This window comes from Lupinus angustifolius, chromosome LG07 (genome assembly GCF_001865875.1).
Source record: "Lupinus angustifolius cultivar Tanjil chromosome LG07, LupAngTanjil_v1.0, whole genome shotgun sequence".
In the NCBI taxonomy this organism is placed as follows: Eukaryota; Viridiplantae; Streptophyta; class Magnoliopsida; order Fabales; family Fabaceae; genus Lupinus; species Lupinus angustifolius.
Genome location: NC_032015.1, coordinates 12404824 through 12426432, shown reverse-complemented (window position 1 = coordinate 12426432; position 21609 = coordinate 12404824). Strand labels below are relative to the sequence as shown.

At 34.1% G+C, this 21609-nt stretch overlaps 2 protein-coding genes across 2 annotated transcripts; both read left to right on the top strand.

Moving 5' to 3' along the window:
• On the top strand, window positions 5166–5995 carry LOC109352940 (RNA-directed DNA polymerase homolog). The gene is made up of 2 exons (XM_019595126.1): window positions 5166–5187; window positions 5652–5995. Exons 1-2 carry the CDS (start codon window positions 5166–5168, stop codon window positions 5993–5995), a joined length of 366 nt encoding a protein of 121 aa, XP_019450671.1.
• LOC109352374 (armadillo repeat-containing protein 8-like) lies at window positions 13233–19479 on the top strand. The gene is made up of 9 exons (XM_019594341.1): window positions 13233–13695; window positions 14821–15540; window positions 16614–16709; window positions 16931–17014; window positions 17679–17913; window positions 17990–18150; window positions 18546–18824; window positions 18909–19096; window positions 19265–19479. The coding sequence occupies exons 1-8, from the start codon at window positions 13366–13368 to the stop codon at window positions 18957–18959; spliced, it is 1956 nt and encodes a 651-aa protein (XP_019449886.1). The 5' UTR covers window positions 13233–13365; the 3' UTR covers window positions 18960–19096; window positions 19265–19479.

Genomic DNA, 21609 nt, shown 5'->3' with positions numbered 1-21609 from the left:
AGAACAAGCATATTTTAAAGAAACTGAAGAATTATGGAAACGTTGAAGTAAAGAACCAGTAATGGATGGCATTGCTGTTTAGCAAGCTATTACAAATTTTGTCTTTGGTGGTTGAAAGACAAAGTCATCCTTAAAGTTTTGTAATATATTGCTTGCTGTTGGAGTTTTGATTTCAAAGACAATTCAGTTAACAAAATTGAATTATACATTACACTCAATTTCATTTATTTATTTTTTTAAATCCAACGAAACACATAGAATGAGTGAAAGAGGTGATGAAAGAGGTAAAAATGGATATTAGGTGACTCTTTCATCCCATCCTTACTTATGGTATGTTGGATTTGAAAAAATAAACAGGTGAGATCGGATGTATCTAGTTTAATTTAATTTGAATGTAAACAGATCTTTCCTAAAAAAAATAATGTCTTTTTAAAAGTTTTAGCTTATAAAATTTAAGAATATCTTATTAAAATTATTGATTAGAGCATGGAATGAATTGTGGGTTTGCCAAAAAATCTTCCCTAATGTATTTAGTTTTAGGGGGAAATTTTCAATTTCTTTCTCCATGTTTATTTCTTGAAAACCTTTACATGTATTTTTCTTTTGTTCAATTGTTCATGTACTAACTCATGTACTATTAACTTTACTAAAACATGAATTTTGGTCCACCAAAAATATAATGACCTAGTTGATCTAAGACAAAATGACAATCAAATATACCGTAAAAGCTAAATATGCCCATCATATCATGTGTTTTAATGATTTGAGCAATGTTTGTTTCAAGAACCACCTACTTTTTCATTGCCTAGATTCCCTTGAATCATGTTTTATATAGTCCACATTAAACAGCTTATGTAGCAAACCTCTTCAAGTAATCACCATGAATAATCCATATAAATCTAGAAACATATCAATCTAGTTTGAGTAGGTCGTTCTTGATCTTGGTAAAAGTGGTACCAACATGCTTTTCTCTTGGTAGTAAACATTATTACTAAGGATATCTCATTATTATTATTATCAATAAAAAAAACTAATAACTTTGGGAGTATGTAAATATCTCTTCAAATAAATGTCACTTCCTATAATGAGTTTTGACTTTTTAATCTTTATAAGAATCTAATAGAATTTTATATCATTAAACTAATATTTTGTTGAAAATAATATTAGTATATAGGAATTTGTTGAGAAGATCCATAAGGGTCTATGATTCCATATGTTTTACCTATTTGAAAAACAAGTTAAACTAAGCTATTTAAAAATTCTATTTAACTATGCACTTCAATTGTTTGAAAATCCTTGTTACGGATATTATGTAATATTTTATTTATATAATTGTAAATATACTTATATAATTTTTTTATCTAGCACAAGTATCCCTATAATAATTATTTTGTCCCATCTGAAAATATCCATATTATATTGAGATTAGCTCCCTATGAGAATTATCGAATTATGTTATTTAAGTAATTTAATAATATTTTAAGTTTATTTATTTTATATACAACTCACATTTATCTCTTCATTTTGTCTTGTCTTCTAATTTCTGGACGCAAACAAGGGACACACCATTCAAACAAAAACAATTTTTACATCTATAATCCTATTTATTATTATATTAAATATAATTTGTTATTTTTACATTTACCGAAAAAAATTCAAATCACATATTAATATCTATTTCATAAAAATATGTTGCTAATAACAAAAGAAGAAACATCCACTAATTGTAGGTTAGAGATTTAAATTATATAATTATAGTATTAGTGAACTTTGTGTAACCACACCAATGAAGGAAGATCAATCAAAGAAAGAAAAAAAAGTTACTCCTAAAAATGTTAAATTCCTAATCGCCTATGTTTCAGCCTTATGTTTTATACACAACTAAAGAGAGATTGTATCAAAATAATATCTATATACTCTTATTGTAAATTAGTTTTTTACACAATATTAAATCATTCACATGTATTATTACTTATATTTAAAAGTTAGAATCAATGATAATTAAATATAAATTATAGATAACTAAAAACACAATAATACTACAAAAAATTCTTATATTATGGTTGTATACATTCTTATGATAGAAAAAAAACACCAACTCTTAAAATCTCATTAGATTCCAAATTAGTCTAAAACAGTGAAATAGACCTTTCTCCCTCATGAATAAGAGTTACTATATTCTAATAGGACCCACTTACTTTAATAGTAAGTTTTTTAGATTTACTTCTTATCTTAGCCATCAATTCTAGGAAAATCTAATAGTTTGAGTTTGTGAGTGTATCTAAACCATTAGATTTCTCTATAATTGATGGCTAGGATAATGAGTGAGTTTAAAAAACTTACTCTTGGAGTAACTGAATCTCCAATCTATTCTAATATTTAAAGTAAAAACTTATTAAAAGGAGGGTGATTCGATTCTTACGAGTAACATTTGCTTGGAAAGACACTATGCATCCCGAAATGAATTAGTTCTTTACCCAAAAGATAAAGAGATACTTTTGGTAGTGCCAAAAAGAATAAAAACTTAATGACACAAATTATTTTATATTAAATAACACCTACCTATATATGGAGTTTTAGTGTAATTATATAAATTAGTCCTCATTTTTTGTACCTACACAACTCGCTCCTAATTTATATACGTATATTACACTGACTATCCAAAAGGGGAGATGACTGTAATTTTTTAAACAAAAAATGATAAATGTTATTAAGTTAAACTTCGATGAGTGTCAATATAATTTATTCTTAATTAATCAAACATTAGTTATGATTAATGAATCATTTCAAAATTTGCATATAGAATTTAATTATGAAACCCGTCTTTCTCTTTTGTATATTTAAGCAACAAAATTATTGATGTATTATATAATAGGCCAAAAATAATAAAGATAATTAACTCTTGTGCTAGTTGGGCTTGACTCCATAGTATACGATATTTTATGAAAATCATGTGCGACATTAAATAAAGTTGTATTATTTCTTCTCTATTGTTATTGTCATTACCATATATATTTATTTATAAAATAAATGACAGTTCATAAGTATTTAGAAACTCAAACTAAAGTCAATCACAATAAACTTTATTTTATCTAAAACACTTAAATTAGTTGTTGCTATGCTATAAGGTTAAAGCCAAGAAATGATTTAAATAAAACAATATTATATGATCGTCACTTTGTTATCATTATTTTATGACTTATTGGAGATGATTAAAGATCGGGTAGACAACTCAAGATCAAATAAAAAATTCGTATTTTATACAAAAAGCTAATAATATTATAAATAATATCGTAATAATGTATTTTTATATTAAAATATTATTACTAATAAATAATAAAACAATTGAGTTTATCTTATTTTACAAATATGTATTATTTTGTAGGATGAAAACATTTTGAATTTTTTTTAATGGAATAATAAAGTGATAAAGAACTTGTTATTTAGTCGAACGAAAGTTGGATTTCAGTTTCTCCATTAACTTGTAAGAAATTATGATTGTTATACATAATAATGTAGTATATGTCAAAACTTATTTCATCACTATTCTCTATATGATGAGTGATACTGATAGGATCCAACCAGAGGACACTTCTAGGCCCAAAAGAGTGATAACCAAGCCCGTTTGGCATAAGGATTACAAATTCCATTAAATAATTGTGCTGAAAAAACAGGTTGTCAAGTATGCTTGATGTTCACCATTTGTACGGTGGAGATTGCCTACAATTAGATATTTTCATCCATCTTCTCTATTTTAAGGATGTATTGAACCCTAGAAGGGCAAGTAATGAATGAATGAATTATATTTTTCTGCAAATTATTTTACTTCCTTCCTTTAATTTGTCTTAAGATTGTCTTCAATTAATTATCAGCCTAACATTTGGTGCTTTCATTCGGTCCTCAATGTCTCCCAAAGCCACTCAAAAGGATCCTGAGGATTCCCTCACCCAACTTCTAATTGACAAAATCAAGGAAAATCAAGAGCAACAGGATGCTAGACATGCTGCCATCACTACTGTCCTCCATAACATCACAGATAAGTTGGCTGGTATTCACATTCTACCCTCTCTTCCAGCAGATCATCCTCTCTCACCACTTCAACCTTCTTCTTCCCATATCACTCACTCTACTACTCAGCCACATAATTCCTCCCCTCAACCCCCACTTCCACCCACACCCATTCCTCCCACGTCCCTTCCTCCATTCCAAACCCCAACTCACCACTTCCAACCACCACCTTCTACTTTTTATCACCAACCGCTTAACAGAAATCAGCCACGCCCACCCAAATTGCACCTCATTCCGTTTGATGGATCTGAACCCCTTGATTGGATTTTTCAAGTCGAACAGTTTTTTCAGCTTTATATGGTCCCACAGGAACAACGATTTGGTATGGTTTCTTTCTATATGCAGGGTGATGCCCTTAATTGGTTCAAATGGATGTTCTATAATGATCAGTTGACGGATTGGCACTCTTTCACCAAGGATTTGGAGAATCGTTTTGGTCCTTCTTCCTATATTAATCATCAGGCATAGCTTTTTAACTCAAACAACATACTACAGTGGCTGATTATCAAAAGCAGTTCGAGAAACTGTGTAATCACATTTGGGGTCTCTCTCCAGAAATTATTCTCAATTGTTTTATCTCAGGTTTGTTTCCTGAGATCCGACGGGAACTGGCATTTTTAAAGCCCAAGACCATCTCTGAAGCATTGGGCTTAGCCAAATTGGTGGAGGCTAAGGTGAAAGATTCCAATCGTGTTGCTGCCAGATCACCACGTTTTGGTTTCCAACATCATCAACCCACATTTCCCCGAACTCCACCCTCAACTTTGCCTAGTCCACAAAACCCAAGTCCGGCACAGCCTATAACAATACGTCGTTTATCCACTGCACAACTGCAGGAACGGCGAGCCCAAGGACTTTGTTACAACTGTGACAATAAGTTTATTCCTGGTCACCGTTGCCAACCAAATAAATTTTTTTTTGATGCTGGATGATGATGCTTATTCCAAAACTGTGGACACTATTACCAAGGAGATCTCTGAACCCATTCTGGATCCTCATGTGGATGAACTTATCCATTTTCACATCTCTGACCAAGCATTGGATGGTCATTTTCACCCAAGACACTAAATGTTTTTGGCTCTATTTATGGTCATCCGATGACTGTTCTGGTTGATACAGGTAGCTCCCACAATATACTGCAACCTCGCATTGCAAGTCACTTGAAACTACCGGTCACACCGACGCCCCAACTTCCGGTCATGGTGGGAAATGGCGCCCATATCTACTGTAGCGGGTTTTGTGATCACACACCCATTATTCTCCAAAATCAGGAGTTTTTGATTCCTTTTTACTTATTACCCATCAAGGGGCGGATGTTGTCTTGGATATCGAATGGATGCGACTCCCCCCCCCCACGCTCACATGACCATTTCATTACTCTCTTACCAAACTCAGCACCAGTGAACCTTACCGCTACCCACATTCCCAGAAAGAAGTTATGAGCTCTATGTTGAAAGAGATGTTGCAAACTAGTATTGTGGTACCTAGTACTAGCCCATTTTCTTCGCTAGTACTGTTGGTGCGAAAAAAAGATGGGAAATGGAGGTTTTGTGTGGATTATTGAGCTTTAAACTCTGTTACAGTCAGGGATCGGTTTCCCATACCAACTATTGACGAGCTTTTGGATGAGCTCGGAGGTGCGTCCATTTTTTCAAAAATTGATTTGCGGTCCGGCTATCATCAGATTCGGGTGAACCCACTGGATACTCACAAGACGACGTTTCGAATGTTTGATGGGCATTATGAATTCTTGATCATGCCCTTTGGACTTACCAACACACCTTCTAATTTTCAAGCGGCCATGAACGACTTGTTTATGCCTTACTTAAGGAGATTTGTTCTAGTCTTCTTTGATGACATTCTTGTTTATAGTGTCAATTTACATGATCATTTGTTGCATCTTTCTACTATTTTGGCCCTATTATAGTCTAACCAGTTTTATGCAAAGAGGTCTAAATGCACTTTTGGGGTGAGTTCAGTTGATTATCTGGGACATATCATTTCGTCGGATGGTGTGCAACCAGATCCATACAATGGTAGATTGGCCATCGCCTCAATCACTTACGACATTACGTGGTTTTTTAGTATTGACTGGATTTTATCGTAAGTTCGTTAAACACTATGTTACTCTCGCTGCTCCGCTCACCAATTTATTAAGACTTCACAGTTCTACATGGACATCAGAGGCTCAGCTGGCCTTTACAAAATTAAAAGAAACAATGACTAAAACACCAGTCCTACGGCTGCCAGATTTCACAAAAGACTTTGCAGTCAAAATAGATGCATCCTCTGTTGCGATAGGAGTTGTGCTCTCTCAAGAAGGTCACCCCCTCGCCTTCTTCAGCCGGAAAATGTCCAACCGCCTCCAAAATGCTTCAGCCTATGTCCGGGAGATGTACGATGTAACAAAGGCAGTAAAGAAATGGTGTCAGTACCTAATTGGACATCCATTTATCATATTAACTGATCAAAAGAGCCTTCAACATTTGATGACACAAGGGTTACTTACACCAGAACAACAAAAGTGGGCTACCAAATTAATTGGGTTTCAATTTGAAATCAAATACGGAACAGGTACCTCTAATAGAGTGGCTGACGCTCTATCCCGACGTCACTCTGAAGAACAACCCATTTATGCATCACTGTCTTCACCAATTCCGGCCATCTTGGAACAAATTTGTGCTTTTTACCTCACACCAGAAGGTAACACATTCATCACAAAAACAGAAACATATATTAACATGAAAAAAAAAAGTTTCATTTTTCAAATGGCTTAATGTTATATAATCAGCGTATCTACATACCAGATCGGAATCAACTCCGACAATCCTTGATCCGTGAATTCCATGATTCACCAACAGCTGGACACTCTGGACTTAAGCCTATATTAGCTCGTTTGGCAGCATCTTGCTATTGGCCCGGGATCTACAAACAGGCAAAAGAATACATTCGTCATTGTTCAGTTTGTCAATATAACAAATACATACTGGCTAAAACGAGTGGTCTCTTCCAACCACTTCCTATGCTAGACAAGGTATGGGCAGACATTTCAATGGATTTTATCACCAACTTACCCATGTCTCATGGTCACTCTGTCATCTGGGTGGTGGTGGACCGACTCTCTAAGTATGCACACTCCGTCGGTTTGCCCACTAAGTTCTCTACCGAAGCTCTGGCTGGCTGTTTCATGTCGGAAATAGTAAGACTTCATGGGGTACCTCAATCTATTGTATCCAACCGCGACAAAATATTCCTTAGTTCCTTTTGGAAGAAGTTTTTTCGCATCCAGGGCACCAACCTTTGTATCAGTACTGCTTATCACCCATAGTCCGATGGACAAACTGAGGTGGTCAACAGGTGTTTACAAACATACTTGAGGTGTTTTGCTGGTTCCCAGCCACAGAAATGGTTCCGCCATCTTCCCTTGGCGGAGTATTGGTATAACACCAATAAGCACTCTTCCACGGGCTTGTCTCCTCTGAAGTATTGTATGGCCGAGAACCCCCAACACTCACAAATGTCTTGCATCAGCAGGGTAACCATGGCAGCGTTACAAATTTGTTCAAAAAGAGAAGTGGCATCATGACAATACTCAAGCACAATTTGCTCAAAGCCAAACAACGAATGATAGCTCAATCACAAACAGGGCAGAGAGATGTTACCTTTGAGAGGCATTTTGAAGCTTCAGCCATACCGACAAGTCACCATCGCAAAACGCCTCTCCCACAAGTTGAGCCCTCGATTCTTTGGTCCTTTTTGTGTGGTGAAACGTATTGGACCAGTTGCATATGAGCTCGCACTACCACCGTCAGCTAGAGTTCACCCGATCTTCCATGTTTCGCTTCTCCGGTGTTTCCTTGGTGATCCAGTCAGCCATTATATTCCTCTCCCACCGGGCCAAAAAGAAGACATAACAGTGGAAGATATGAACAGAGAAGACAAGACACGGTCTTTGGATAACAAAGGCAAAATTTTAAATGAATGGAAACACATGCAAAGAGCACTCACCATCAATGGAGTTCCAGAGGAGGACGAAAGACACTCTTCAGTTGGGAGTGAAAGAGTTGGACAACCAAAACCCATGTGCCCACTTAATGATCAGACTCTCCATGATGTACCATCTTTAATTGTTGAAACACAATCATCACCGTTGGATGAATCCAACGTGCCAACTTTAAAAGGACAAGTCATTAAAGTTGGTCCTTTTCCTGCTGCACAAGCCCACACGACACCTCCTCTATTTTCAAATTCTAGGGACCAACAAAAAGCAATTAATGAGGTGGAGACTTCTCTCTCCAAATCCAACGGTTTCCAAGAGGAGTCAAACGGTTCTCTCTTTCCATCCAACGGTTCAACACAGAAACCGAGACTGCTACCACCTGCTGTGCAGAACACGGTTCCTATGGCAACCAGTTGGCAACAACTGTCTTCCACACCCACTCGATATTTTAATACTCACAACCGTGGCTCTTCATTTTCTGCAGAACGAGGCCTACCAGTCTCCGTTGGACCAATGCCTTCACCCACTTCAGCCCATAAACCCAACCTTGAGGACAAGGTTGCTCCTGTTGTGTTGGGCAATGATAGGATCCAACCAGATGACACTTCTAGGCCCAAAATAGTGATAACCAAGCCTATTTGGCATAAGGATTACAAATTCCATTAAATAATTATGCTGAAAAAACAGGTTGTCAAGTATGTTTGATGTTCACCATTTGTACGGTGGAGATTGCCTACAATTAGATATTTTCATCCATCTTCTCTATTTTAAGGATGTATTGAACCCTAGAAGGGCAAGTAATGAATGAATGAATTATATTTTTCTGCAAATTATCTTACTTCCTTCCTTTAATTTGTCTTAAGATTGTCTTCAATTAATTATTAGCCTAACAGATACACAATATAAAGGAAAGTAAAAACTAAATAATTTGTATAAACTCATTTTGACTTATTATAAAATATATTAATATTTTAAAGGATACCCTGCTTAAATATGCAAAAGAGAATAGTATGCTGGGATGTTTGAAATATGTCATTGTATTATTCTCATATTGCTTAGTATTAGGATGAAGTAGATTGACCAATATTTTGTATTGAAGTCAAGTCTCTTGTTATAATAGTACCAAATATAAGCACCACCAAATAGAAACACATCATGGACACTTGGGCTTATGGGCGTGCTAGAGTTTACAATTATTATTCTCAAATAATATATTGGCATATGTTCAACGTTCCCAAGAATGTAGGCAAAATTAGCCGAACTCTGTTAACAAATTCTCTTGTTTTCTCTTCTTCTATTTATTCTATGCATTTTATTCGATTGCTTGTTGTTAACCGTGCGCAACGATCGTTTTTGTTGTACCAACAATTGATATTAGAGCCAATTGGTAGATGACTCATACTAACCAAGATGCTAGATTATAGCTAAAGATGGTGTAGGCATGTTGGTTGGACAAGATATGTCAAAGGTATTGCACATGGATAAAGTAGATGAGTTGAAAGAGAAAGAAACATGACGTGAACATGATGGGGGACCACAAGTGTGTTAGATCCAGAACCACAAAAGTTCATGCATTAAGAAATCAGGTGCTAAGTCAAACTCTGAGAAAAATGTGTCCATATCTTTCTAGATTTTAGAGAAGATGATTTCATTTAATATGAGTAGTGAAGTATCCTTATGGTATGAATGTGGCATCATAGTGAAAAATGTTAATTGTTAGTGCATCCACAAAAATCACAGAGACAATGACTGACTTTGATGGAGGGTGTAACATGTACGTTGGCTTGGATGTAAAATGAACACGAGTATTCATAGATATGTAAGATGTGACATGGATATTAGATTGGATCCAAGAGTGTGACACAAATAGTATTGGCAATTAGGGCCGCTCTGCCCATGCCCATACAATGCCCACTAAAATTAGGACGGGCATGAGCATGCCCATTTTTAAATAGGACATGAAATATCATGCCCTACACGCCCTCAACATGGATAGGGCGGGCTTGTGGACCGCCCTAAATTAAAAAATAAAATAAAAATGATCTAGTACATCGAACATTGCAAGATATTATATATTGTCTCTTATTTTTTTTTTCACTGCTGAAACATTGCAATATTGATGTTATCATACTTAAGATTACATGGATACAGTGAGATTCAAAACACAAAACATAACACCTTGTTTTGCATAAACTGGACATGTAGTTAATTGGTAAGATATTATATTTTGGAAAATTGCTATATTATACTTGAATGGTGAGAATGTGAATTACCCATGTCATACTTGACCCATCAAATTTCTTACTATAGTATTCATTGATGCCTGTGGGCCGCTCTGTCCGCCCGTTTAAAATGCCCATGAGTGAAAATTGCATGTTGGGTGAACATTTTAGGGCGGATATCACATTTTTCATGCATTATGTGCCCGAAATGTGCGGGCAGGCGAGCGCGACCCATGGACATGGCCCAAATTGCCAATGATAGACACAGACATCGGTCGACATTTATGCATGGTGTGTATTAAGGGTATATTCCTTATGATAGAGTATGATAGTTCTTTGAAACTATGATTGTCGGAATGAACAATGGTGGTAGCGGCCAATGCTTTTCAAGGAAGCTTCATGGTTCATTTTGACTGAGTATTGAAGAAGGCAATTGTTGGTGAACTATGGTGTATATAGATAGATAGGCATCATGTTCCATTAGATGGTGGTATGTGAAACTGCACTACAAGTTTGGAGAGTTAGACTTTTCATAACATCGTCAATGATACTCTGAAAGGCTTATGCTGAAGGGGAGCAAAATCTTATGTGGAGGAGTTGTTAGTGAGAATTATGCATTGAGCAAGGTGGAACGAGATATTCGTCAAGGTGGAGATTCTTGTGTAGATTTCCTAAGGAGCGAGTTATTCTTATATTTAAATCAATATAGAGAATGTTGGGATGTTGTAATATGTCATTGTATTAGTCACATATTGTATAGTATTGGAATAACGTAGAATGACCATGCAATATATTGAACTTAAGTATCTTGTTATAATGTGCACCAAATATAAGTACCACTAAATAGAAATACTTCATTGGCACTTGGCTCATGTGTGTGATAGAGCTTATAATCCTCTAATAATATCTTGGTTCAAGCTCAATGCTCCTGACGATGTAGGCATAATAAGGAACTTCATTTGATTATTTGTAGTCAACGCTGTACAATAATAGCTCCCGCTACACCAATATAGTGATTTGTAATTAAATTCTATATGCAATATTTCAAATTATACTAAAACCCCTTAAAGTTTAACTTAATTACATGCATAGTTCATTTTTTTTGTTTAAAAGAATATATTAGTCTATCATAAAGGGAGAGTCAATATAATTTATGTATATAAATTAAGTTCAATAAAAAAGGAGAAACAATTTATATAATTTCCCAGTTTTTCCTCATTACATAATGTTTCTTGAAAGCTTATGTTTTTCTAATTCCATTTCATCTCAATACTCAATGTGTGATATTAAAACGAAATATTATATTCTTACAAAAAAAATTCTAACATCACAATTTAGAATAACGCTTGTTATTCTTTCATCTGGTAAAAGAATATCAAGTTATTAAATATTTACGTCTCAGTAATTTAATTTTTTTCTTCAGAAAAATAAAAAGTGTTAAGAAGCTACATATGTTGTATGATGGGTGATATTTTCCGTTCAGACATATTATTTATGTTTGTACATTTTCATTACACCACCCATCATATTTCTCTTTTATAGCTATACCTTGGATATAGAATTCCTAAATCTCTCTAATATTACTACAATGACTATGTCACAAGGAAAAATGAATTTAACTTTTAATTAATTTGTATGATTATTTTTATATTTATATGATATTTTTATATTTATTATGGTAACCCTTTTGGTATTATCAATGTTAAAAACTAATGAAGCATTTTTTCGTATTTATTGATTATCTTGACAATTGATTTGGCTATTTTGAGAATTGATTTTGATCCCTTTTATATGATTTTTTGTATTTCAAATTTTGATTATATTTATTGATTATCTTGCAAATATACCATTTTTAATTGAGTGGAAAGAGGAGAACAATGTGGTTCTAAATAACAAAAGGCTAATTTTAAAGAAAAAATAGCTATATGTTTATAAATTTAATATTTCTAGCTTTATCAATTAATTTCCTTAATTCATGTGTAATTATAAAAAATGAACCTATAAAAAGGATCGGATAGTATAATTTTTATACCATATAACTTTTTTCCTTTAAGTATATAGGATCCAATTATATGCTATTGTGGTATTTGTTTAACATTTATATATGATATAAGAATAATAATTTTATTGATTTTCATCATGCTCTTATTTTTTAGTATGTTAATTGATTCTTTTATAAAATTACTCTTATTAAGTGGAAAGATAAAGAAAAAGAATATACAAATTATTAATTGAATGGAAAAAGAATGAGTCTAAACAATGAATGTTAATTCTGCAAAAATACATCTATCTGTTAAAAATTTAATACTAGTACACATATTAATTAACTTCTTTAAAACCAATGAAATTATCTAAAATTGTCTTCTAAAAAGGATTGGAGTAATATGTTTTTTTCTTTATGTATATAGCTTAATGATGAATTGATGAGTCTTCTTGGTCAATGATCATGGCACATATCTGTTTTAGATTATAAGGATAGGAAAAAAATTGAAGGCAATAATAAATCCAAGACATTATCCATTTATTTTAGCAACTATGAAATCATAGTAAAATATTATTCATTATTAAAATATTATTGAGCAACAATCAAACTCAATATAATACCAACAAAAAATGTTAGTCTAGTGATGTAGGGTTCCTCCGTATTCTCAGTATGACCAAATGTTAAATATTCGATTCTTGGGAACAATATTTATTGAGAATAACAACTACGAACCCCTAAATAGACTAATTCCTTCATCAAAAGAATAAGAAATACTCTCGATATTACAAAAAAGAACTCTGAATATAATATTTTTTAATAGACTATCATAAATGAAATTAAATACAACACATTTTGTGGTGGTAAATAATTACTTTAAAATAAAAAAGTTAAAAACTTTTCATCCAATGTAATAATAGCAAATAATAAAATACAAAAACAATAAAAAAAAATACAAAAACAAAAAAACTCCATCTCCCTCTTCTTCTTTCTCTCTCTTCCATAGTGGGTTGTGGAACGCGGAGCTTCCTTTCTCTTCCTCCGCATTGCATAAACTTCTTCCACTTCCGCCGACCGTCACTTCCGCCGCCGCTATGCCAACTCCCTCCGCCGCGAACCTTCCTTCCGATCACATCTTGGACCGCTTGTCCTCCTCCGACAGCGAAATCAAGCTCAAAGCAGTTCGAGAGGTCAAGAACCAGATCATCGGTAACCGCACCAAGAAGCTCTCCTACATCAAGCTCGGCGCAGTCCCCGCCGTTGCCGCCGTACTTGCTGGCTCCGAATCTACATCCGACCTCATTGTCCAGTCCGTCGTCGCCCTTGGCAGCTTCGCCTGCGGTGTTGACGCCGGAGTCTCCGCCGTTCTTGATGCCGGAGCCCTACCTCATTTGATTAGGTTCCTCTCTTCTTCCGATGAAAAGGTCATATCCATTTATCATAACCGCTTATCTCTTTTGTTGTTGTTTTTTGTTTTCTTCTTCTTTTGTTTACCAGAAATTGATACCTGTTCAGAACTTGTAGGATTATCACTGTGTTGTGTGATTTGTGCTATTCTTTTAAGTTTTTGGATGAAATGTAGATTGATTGATCCACAATTTGGTTTTTCTTAATCATAATCCAATGAAAACTGGAAATGAAATACCTGTAACTGTTATTTTGATTTTGCTTCATTTGGTGAGTCCTGTAAAGCTTTCTGCTAAGTGCTTCTTTAAAATTGAATTACCTTTTCCGAAGTTCAATTATGGTCTTGGTTGTGTCATTCCTGCTTTTTGGTTCTAGAGCATAGTTACATGCTTCGCAGTACTGGTTGCAATGCGCATTACCTGGTTTTACTTTTTGCATTATTATTACAAAGACTTCTTTTATATGGAACTCGGTATGCCGAACCCGGTATGCGGTACATAGGCTAAATGAAGGAACCATGTAACTATGTTCTAGACTTCTAGTTCACTTTCTTAAAGTTTTGGATAAAGGGCGGGCCTGGTGCACAAAGCTCCATTTAGTGGGATCTGGTGAGGGTAGATGTACACAACAGTGACAACACAACCTTATCCTGCAAGCAGAGAGATTGTTTTTAGGATTTGAACCCGTGACCTCATGGTAACTAAGCAACAACCTTACAGTTGCGCCAAACTCACTCTCTTTCCTTAAAGTTTTGGATATTAAAATATTTTCCTTCTGCTGAATTGTATGAAGGATCTTTGAATGTTTTTTATTATAAATTAATGAAATAATGAAGTGTTGGTACATTCTGTCCTGTTGGTGGACAGAATGCTTATTGTTTTTTGGAATACCTGTAACTCGAGCGACAGACAAAACTTATTGTATTTCTTATTTAATGACGAATATGGGACTCCGGGTTAGGGAAATGCATGGTTGGTTGGAGCCGAAATGGAAGGGGATTGAAATTTGATGCAGTGAAGTAATTGCAGTGCTTTGTTGGAAAGATATAATAGGAAAAGATTTTCATATTTGTTATTTATCTTATTGTTTAATGCTACTTTCATTTGGAATGCCATCTAGTAACCTCTCTCTGTTCATTTCAGGTTGTGGATTCTGCTGCACGTTCTTTACGAATGATTTATCAATCAAAAGTAGCCCCTAAGTATGATTTTTTTAAACAGGAGGACATGCAGTTTCTTCTGTCACTGTTGGATAGTGAGAAAGAAAATCTTAGTTTACTAGGTATTGGCATTGTTATTCATTCTTGCGAGACAAGTGCTGAACAAAATATATTATGCTATGCTGGTGTTTTGGAGAAACTTACTAGCCTTCTTGGTGGTTCTCTAAGTCAGCGAGATGGTAGTTTAGATTCCTTACCTGCAATTATTAAAAACAACCCAGAAGCTGTGTCTAAATTTGTGGACCTTCACTGTGGAAGAGCTTTAAGTTCTGTAATTCAATTAACTAAGGATAGATATGCTCGGACCAGGTTGCTGGCCTGCTTGTTCTTGATTTGTGTAATGAATTCTTCTTCTTCACATCTTCAAGCCACAGGGATTAAAAAGAAATTGATACACGTTTTGCTTGAGCTCCTTGATGATTCTGGTCCAGTTGGGGATGAAGCTTCTTTTGCTTTCTCAAGCTTAATTGCAAAGAAGAAAGATTTGCAGAAGTTAGCATTTGATGCAAATGCTATTGGTAAGTTCCATAGTCTCTTGCAAAAGCGTCCTTTACAACCCAAACGGCTCGAAGGGGTGTTTTTGGCCTTGGCTGATCTTTGCTCAAAATTGGAGTGCTGCAGGTCGAGTTTTCTTTCATTGCAGGTCTGTTGTTTCATGGACTCTAAATGTCTTATATATGTTGCTAGCACCCATTTTTGTTGACATGTGCATGATTATCTTTGTTCATGCAAAACAAGACATGAAAGTCATAAAGAAAAAGCTGCAGTTAGAAATTTCTATAGGAATTCATTCAGTATGTTAGAGAGTTTTGGGTTGCTAATATCTTACAATGTTCTAACTTGTTATTATTTATTATTATTATTATCATCATCATCATCATCATCATTATTATCTCTCTTTTTGCTGTGACGTCTTGCCATTTTGGATTATGTGATTGTTTTTATTTTGCAGTGCAGGTTACTATGACTGTTTTTGGTGTCTTAGTTGCCTGTGTTTATTTGCAGTTGCATGCATGTCTGTGTGCCACATTGTTTTGGAGAACAATTTTGATTGACAATTTTTTTTTTTAAAATGGAAGTAGTTTTTAAGTTCAACCAGCTCATCTTACTTTCTTACTAGCAAAACTTATTCAGGTCTTGTCTAAGGAAAATTTCATGTAAATATAGCCTTTGCTTATGTTTTCTTATATGACATATCACCTTTGCCTGCAAATAAGATAATTTATATTGCAAGTTGCAACTAACCAGTGAGGCTTTGGTCTAGTGGTGTAAGGCCCCACTAGATCACCAGATATTGTACTAGGTCAAAGGTCAAAAGTCAAAAGTTCGATTCCTGGATGGACACTTGTTGAGAGGGGCAGCCACATACCCCGAAAGAGATTAGTTCTTTACCCATAGAGTGAGGGCATACCTTGGTCATACCAAAATAAATATCACTTTTGCCTTCTAGTAAGCTAATTTATATTGCAAGTTGCAACTGATGGTTGTATTGTACCTTAAAGTCTTCCATAATGATTGGAATCCTTTTCCCCTTTAATGGATTGTTGATAAGGTGTTATGGTATTGGATTTAATTATTTAAGATGGTAGTGATTTTGGACATTTGTTGCTGTTGACATTATGTCTTATACCATCCCAAATTTCGATCAAGTTTGAATAAGTGCTAAACTGTGTTTCTTCCTGATAGATGACCTTTGTCCTACTTTTGCGAATGCAGGTCTTGAATATAGTAGTTGAGGCCTTAACTCACGACGATGCCAGTGTGCGCACCGCAGCTTGCATTTGCTTAAGAAGTGTCTCTCACTCAATCAAGGTCTGTAACATGAAATGACATCTGGCAACTGAAGTTTTTTATGCTATATATGAGAAATTTTGGATAGTCCTGAACACATTTTTATTGTTTATCATGCATTAGTGAGTTAAGATTATGAGTTAATTCAAAATCAACGATAAAGATTTGTTTTGCACCATTGGTCCGGGTCATCCAATAATTTCTCCCTATATACTGCTTAATTCTCATAAAACTCCGTTCAGAACTTGAGTGCAGGTTGTTTTATGAATGAAAGGATTGTCTTTCCTTTGGTTCGGCTTCTTTCTGATCTTTCTACTTCTGTTCAGGTATGTTATTGTATGTATAATGTTCATATTTCTCATGTTTAAGTTCAATCGAGTAGTTGCTAGGGTTACAAAATAGAGTCTGCCTATCATACTAAAGAATTGGATTCTAAACTTGAGAATCTGAGGGATACAATATTTTTTTTTATTAAATATATGCTAGTATAAATTTATATGTGACTATTTGTATGCTGTTCTGATGATAATTTGGATGTTAATCTCATACAACTTTTCTGAATTACATTAAAAATAATGTTTAGCAAGAAGAACTGACATGTTTTTGAACAAAAAAGATGTTGTAAAAATGATGTGTTGCATTAAAAGTGTTAGATCTTGCATTGAAGAGGTTGTCGTAAAGGCATTATATGTTATACTATCATTGGTCATTGTTAGAAGCTGTCCTCTCATTAGACCCATATTATATGTTACATTAAATGAGGTTATCACAAAGGCTATATATGATATAATTATCCCATTTGTTATTATTAATCATAATTAGAAGCTTATGTTTAATTTGAGTCAAGTTGTAATGCCCTTTTCTCTCCGTCACTTAATTTTATTTTCTTTTCTGAAAATGTAATACTCATTAACCATAATTAAACAGATATAGGCTCATTAATCTTGTTAAAGTGTAGTAATGCAGACATTTTTCTGTTTTATCTTCCAGGTTGCAGCCCTTGCTGCCATAAGCAACATAGTCGTTGACTTTATGCCGCATAAGTCCACATTCATGCATTGTGGAGGCATTAAAGAGCTTGTGCGATTGTCAAAGGCAATGGATTCTTCTTTAAGGCTAAATGCTGTACGGGCCTTGAGGAACATGGTATTCCTAACTGATAAGATGTGCAAGGAAGTACTGTTTGTGGAGTTGACAGCATCTTCAATGGCTAGCCTTATCTGTGGTAATTATACCTCATGTTTTTTCTGGTTCATAGTAGCTACCAATTAAGTTGTCTTTGATTGTGTAATATTCTGCAGACCCTGAGCCTTCTGTTCAAGAACAAGCTCTGGCCCTTGTTCGTAATTTTGTTGACGGATGTGTGTACTCTGTTGAATATGCATTTGCTGAAGATGGTATCATACTGGATGCTGTTGGAAGGCAATTGCGAAACTATTCAAAAGTTGAAATTGGAATACAGGTTGGAATTAACTTTTAAAACTACCTATTGCTCTGTCTAGAGTGAAGATGTAGATTTCCCTGTTCTAATATATATGTGTTGTAAAAAAATTTATTACTTTTTTTGGGTATATGGGAGGTGCAAAAACCTAGGTAGAGCAGGGGAAGGGAATAGGCAGGCCAGGGAAGGATATAATATACCATTGTAACACCCTAGTTTAGAGACTGGAGTTGGTACCAATTGAGCTACATTTGTGTTGGCTGTAATTTGTGTTTTCTCCCCGTCCTTTTTTCCAGTTGTCAATATCTTGCTAGAAATCACTAACTAATATGATTATTATATTAAAAGAAAATTGATCAATTTGTTTTAATCATTTTTCTTTGAGGTGATCATTATTTGTTTTATATTCCATGTAGGGGTTGTATGTACTCAGCAATATTGCAAGTGGAAATGAATTTCATAAGGAAGCTGTAATGCAACTACTTTTTCCACAAGCAGAGAGTGGGTCTCAATCTTTCTTCAAACAGTTTTTGCAGAGTAATGAGAATCAGTTGCGCACAGCTGCTATTTGGGTCATAACGAATCTCACATTTCCCGAGAGTCCCGGTGCATTTGGTCGGATTGTAACCCTACGTAGTCTTGGCATAATTTCTAAAATAAAGAAGATGTTCAATGATTCTTGCATGGATGTGAAGGTCTTTTAATCTTCATCCCAGACTTGGATTTTTTTCCTGTACTTTCCTTCAAGTGGATTTGTAAACTTTCTTCTGTTGATGCAGCTTCGTGCAAGAATTGCAATTAGGCAGATTATGACTTTTGGTGATGGCTAAATGTTACCAAGTCCTCTGTTCCAAACCCTTAGGCGCAGGCAAAGCCGAGGGATATTGATAGAACTTAGTTTGTTTTGTATTCTCTCACCATACATATATGTGGAATCTTGCCTTATGCATCATCAGCTTTCAATATGGTATGTTCCAATGGACATTCTTCAAAGTTTTTTCTTTCACCTATAGTGGTTCGCCATACCTTCTATGAGTCTACCAATGTTACATTTCCCATAAAGTTTATTCACAAGATGGTAATGCTGTTCTAACTGCCGAATTGATGCATGCTCTTTTTATGTTCCCCTTTACAGGGATATCAAATTGCTGTAGTTTTTCTTTTTAACCAGTCAGAGCAGTGTGAGAGCTTTTGGATATGCACTCCTGCAGGTTATCTTCAAAATCTCATAGCATACATTGTGTATTATTTTTTATAAATCGGATGATCAAGGTAGATTTACATGCCTTAGTGTTGTATGATATGAATAGTAGTTAGTAAATGCCAATTCTAGAATTTGTTTCAACTTTATTCTTGTTCTGGCATATTGACAAATAGTGAAATTTTCTGTGTAAACGGCATTTCAAAGGGTAGCAATTGAGGATGTTTCTGGCATTAATCCATGCGTTATAAACATTTTTCCTCTGGTTCTTAAATTACTTTATCTTGTGTCTGTAAGGATCATAGAAGATAAAACTCTTGTAGCCCACTTAGATATGCTTGTTACTCAAGAATTTTATACTCTATTCTTGAAAATGAAAAAATACAGTGGCAACTTCTCCAATTTCATTTTTGCAGTCTTTAAATCATACGAATAACATATGTGGCTATTGAGTTATCTCATATTTTAAGATAGAGATGTTATGTATTTAAATGTGATTGCATCACCAACAAAGTGTTGGTCTAGTGGTGTAAGGCTCCGTTAGATACTTAGAACGACTGAAAACGTCAATGTTTTGATTTTTGGGGCACACTTGTTGGGAGGGATAGTTACACACCCCAAAAGAAATTAGCTCTTTACAAAAAGATGAGGAGATTTAACAGTCTAATTGTACAAATAATTGGACTTCTATACTAGATTTGAAATTACCTAATTTGACATATTTGTAAGAAATTATTTTTTTAATAACTTTTTTCCTTTTATTTTTTATTATTTAAACGGGTTTATTGGTCAACTCAGGCTTAACTTTCTTAGCACATTTTAGAAAATGGGTCAACCTACTTCACTGTCCCAGGGTTGGTGGTAGAATGTGTGGGATAATATATAATGAAACAATTCTCATTTTAAGGTAAAAATTCCATCGTAGCTAAACTACAAACCCAATAACAATATCAGAATGGCCGTGGTCAACCCCCTCATGAAATGCCTTCTTATTTGTGGCCTTGTAATCCAGATCATGCAATGATATATTGATTTCAAGATGAAAAGTAATACAGTGATTGTCCAGTTAAAGAAAGCCATGTGCCTGAATGTTCTTAGAGAAAATATGTATATATAGATAATGTAAAAGTTTTTTATACTGTCTGTATTATATAACGTTTATTTTTAATTATCATTAATTTTTAAGTAAAAATAATATAAATAAATGGTAGATAATACATTTTGATTATATATAAATTTTTACTGTCAATTCATATATATTACATTCATAATAATGTGAATAAGATTTAATGATTAAAGTTCACGGCTCTCACTTTCCACATACATATTTACAACATTAAGCCAAAGAAGGATTTTTCTATTAGGACCAAATAATGCTTGTTTGATTTATTATAATTTTTAGGCAAAATTATTAGATTCATGTTTCTCAGTTTTCAACTAAATTTCCTAATTTTGGTGTTACTGAATTTAAAAATGAAAAGATCTTGAAAATATTCTCATTTAAAAATGAGTTTTAAGATAAAAGTAATAAACAAAGAATTTATGTGACCAATTTGGAAATAACTTAAATGAACTATTTTAAACAAAAAAAACTTGTAGGAACAACTTGAAAATAGAAAAGAACTATGAATCTATCACACTCTTAATATATAGAAGAGTAAATTACACTGACACCCCCTGAGTTTTAGTGAAATTACACAAACTACCCCTCACTTTTCTACACCTACACAAATATCCCCTAGTTTTTATACTTTCGTTGCATTGACCACCCCTGCATAAGAAATAAGTGTAATCTTTTAAACAAAAAATGTGATAAATGCAATTAAGTTAAACAAAACATGATATATTGTGTAGACAAGTCTAAATAATATACAAATCAATGTATCTTTATTATTTTTTGTTACAAAATGCATCAACAATTCTAAAGAAATATTGTTTAAATCGCTCTTATAATATAGTGTAACGAACCAAAAATAATAAAGAAATATTGACTCATATATAATTTGGACGTGTCTCCACAATATATCATGTTTTGTTTAACTTGATTGCATTTATCACATTTTTTGTTTAAAAAATTACACTTATTTCTTATGCAGGGGTGATCAATGTAATGAAAGTTAAAAAGTAGGGGAGGTTTGCGTAGGTGTAGAAAAGTGAGAGGTGGTTTGTGTAATTTCACTAAAACTCAGGGGGTGTCAGTGTAATTTACTCTATATAGAAAAAAGGTATCATCATAGGTCTATTTAATTAAATCACATTTAATGGTTCCCCCATCTCTA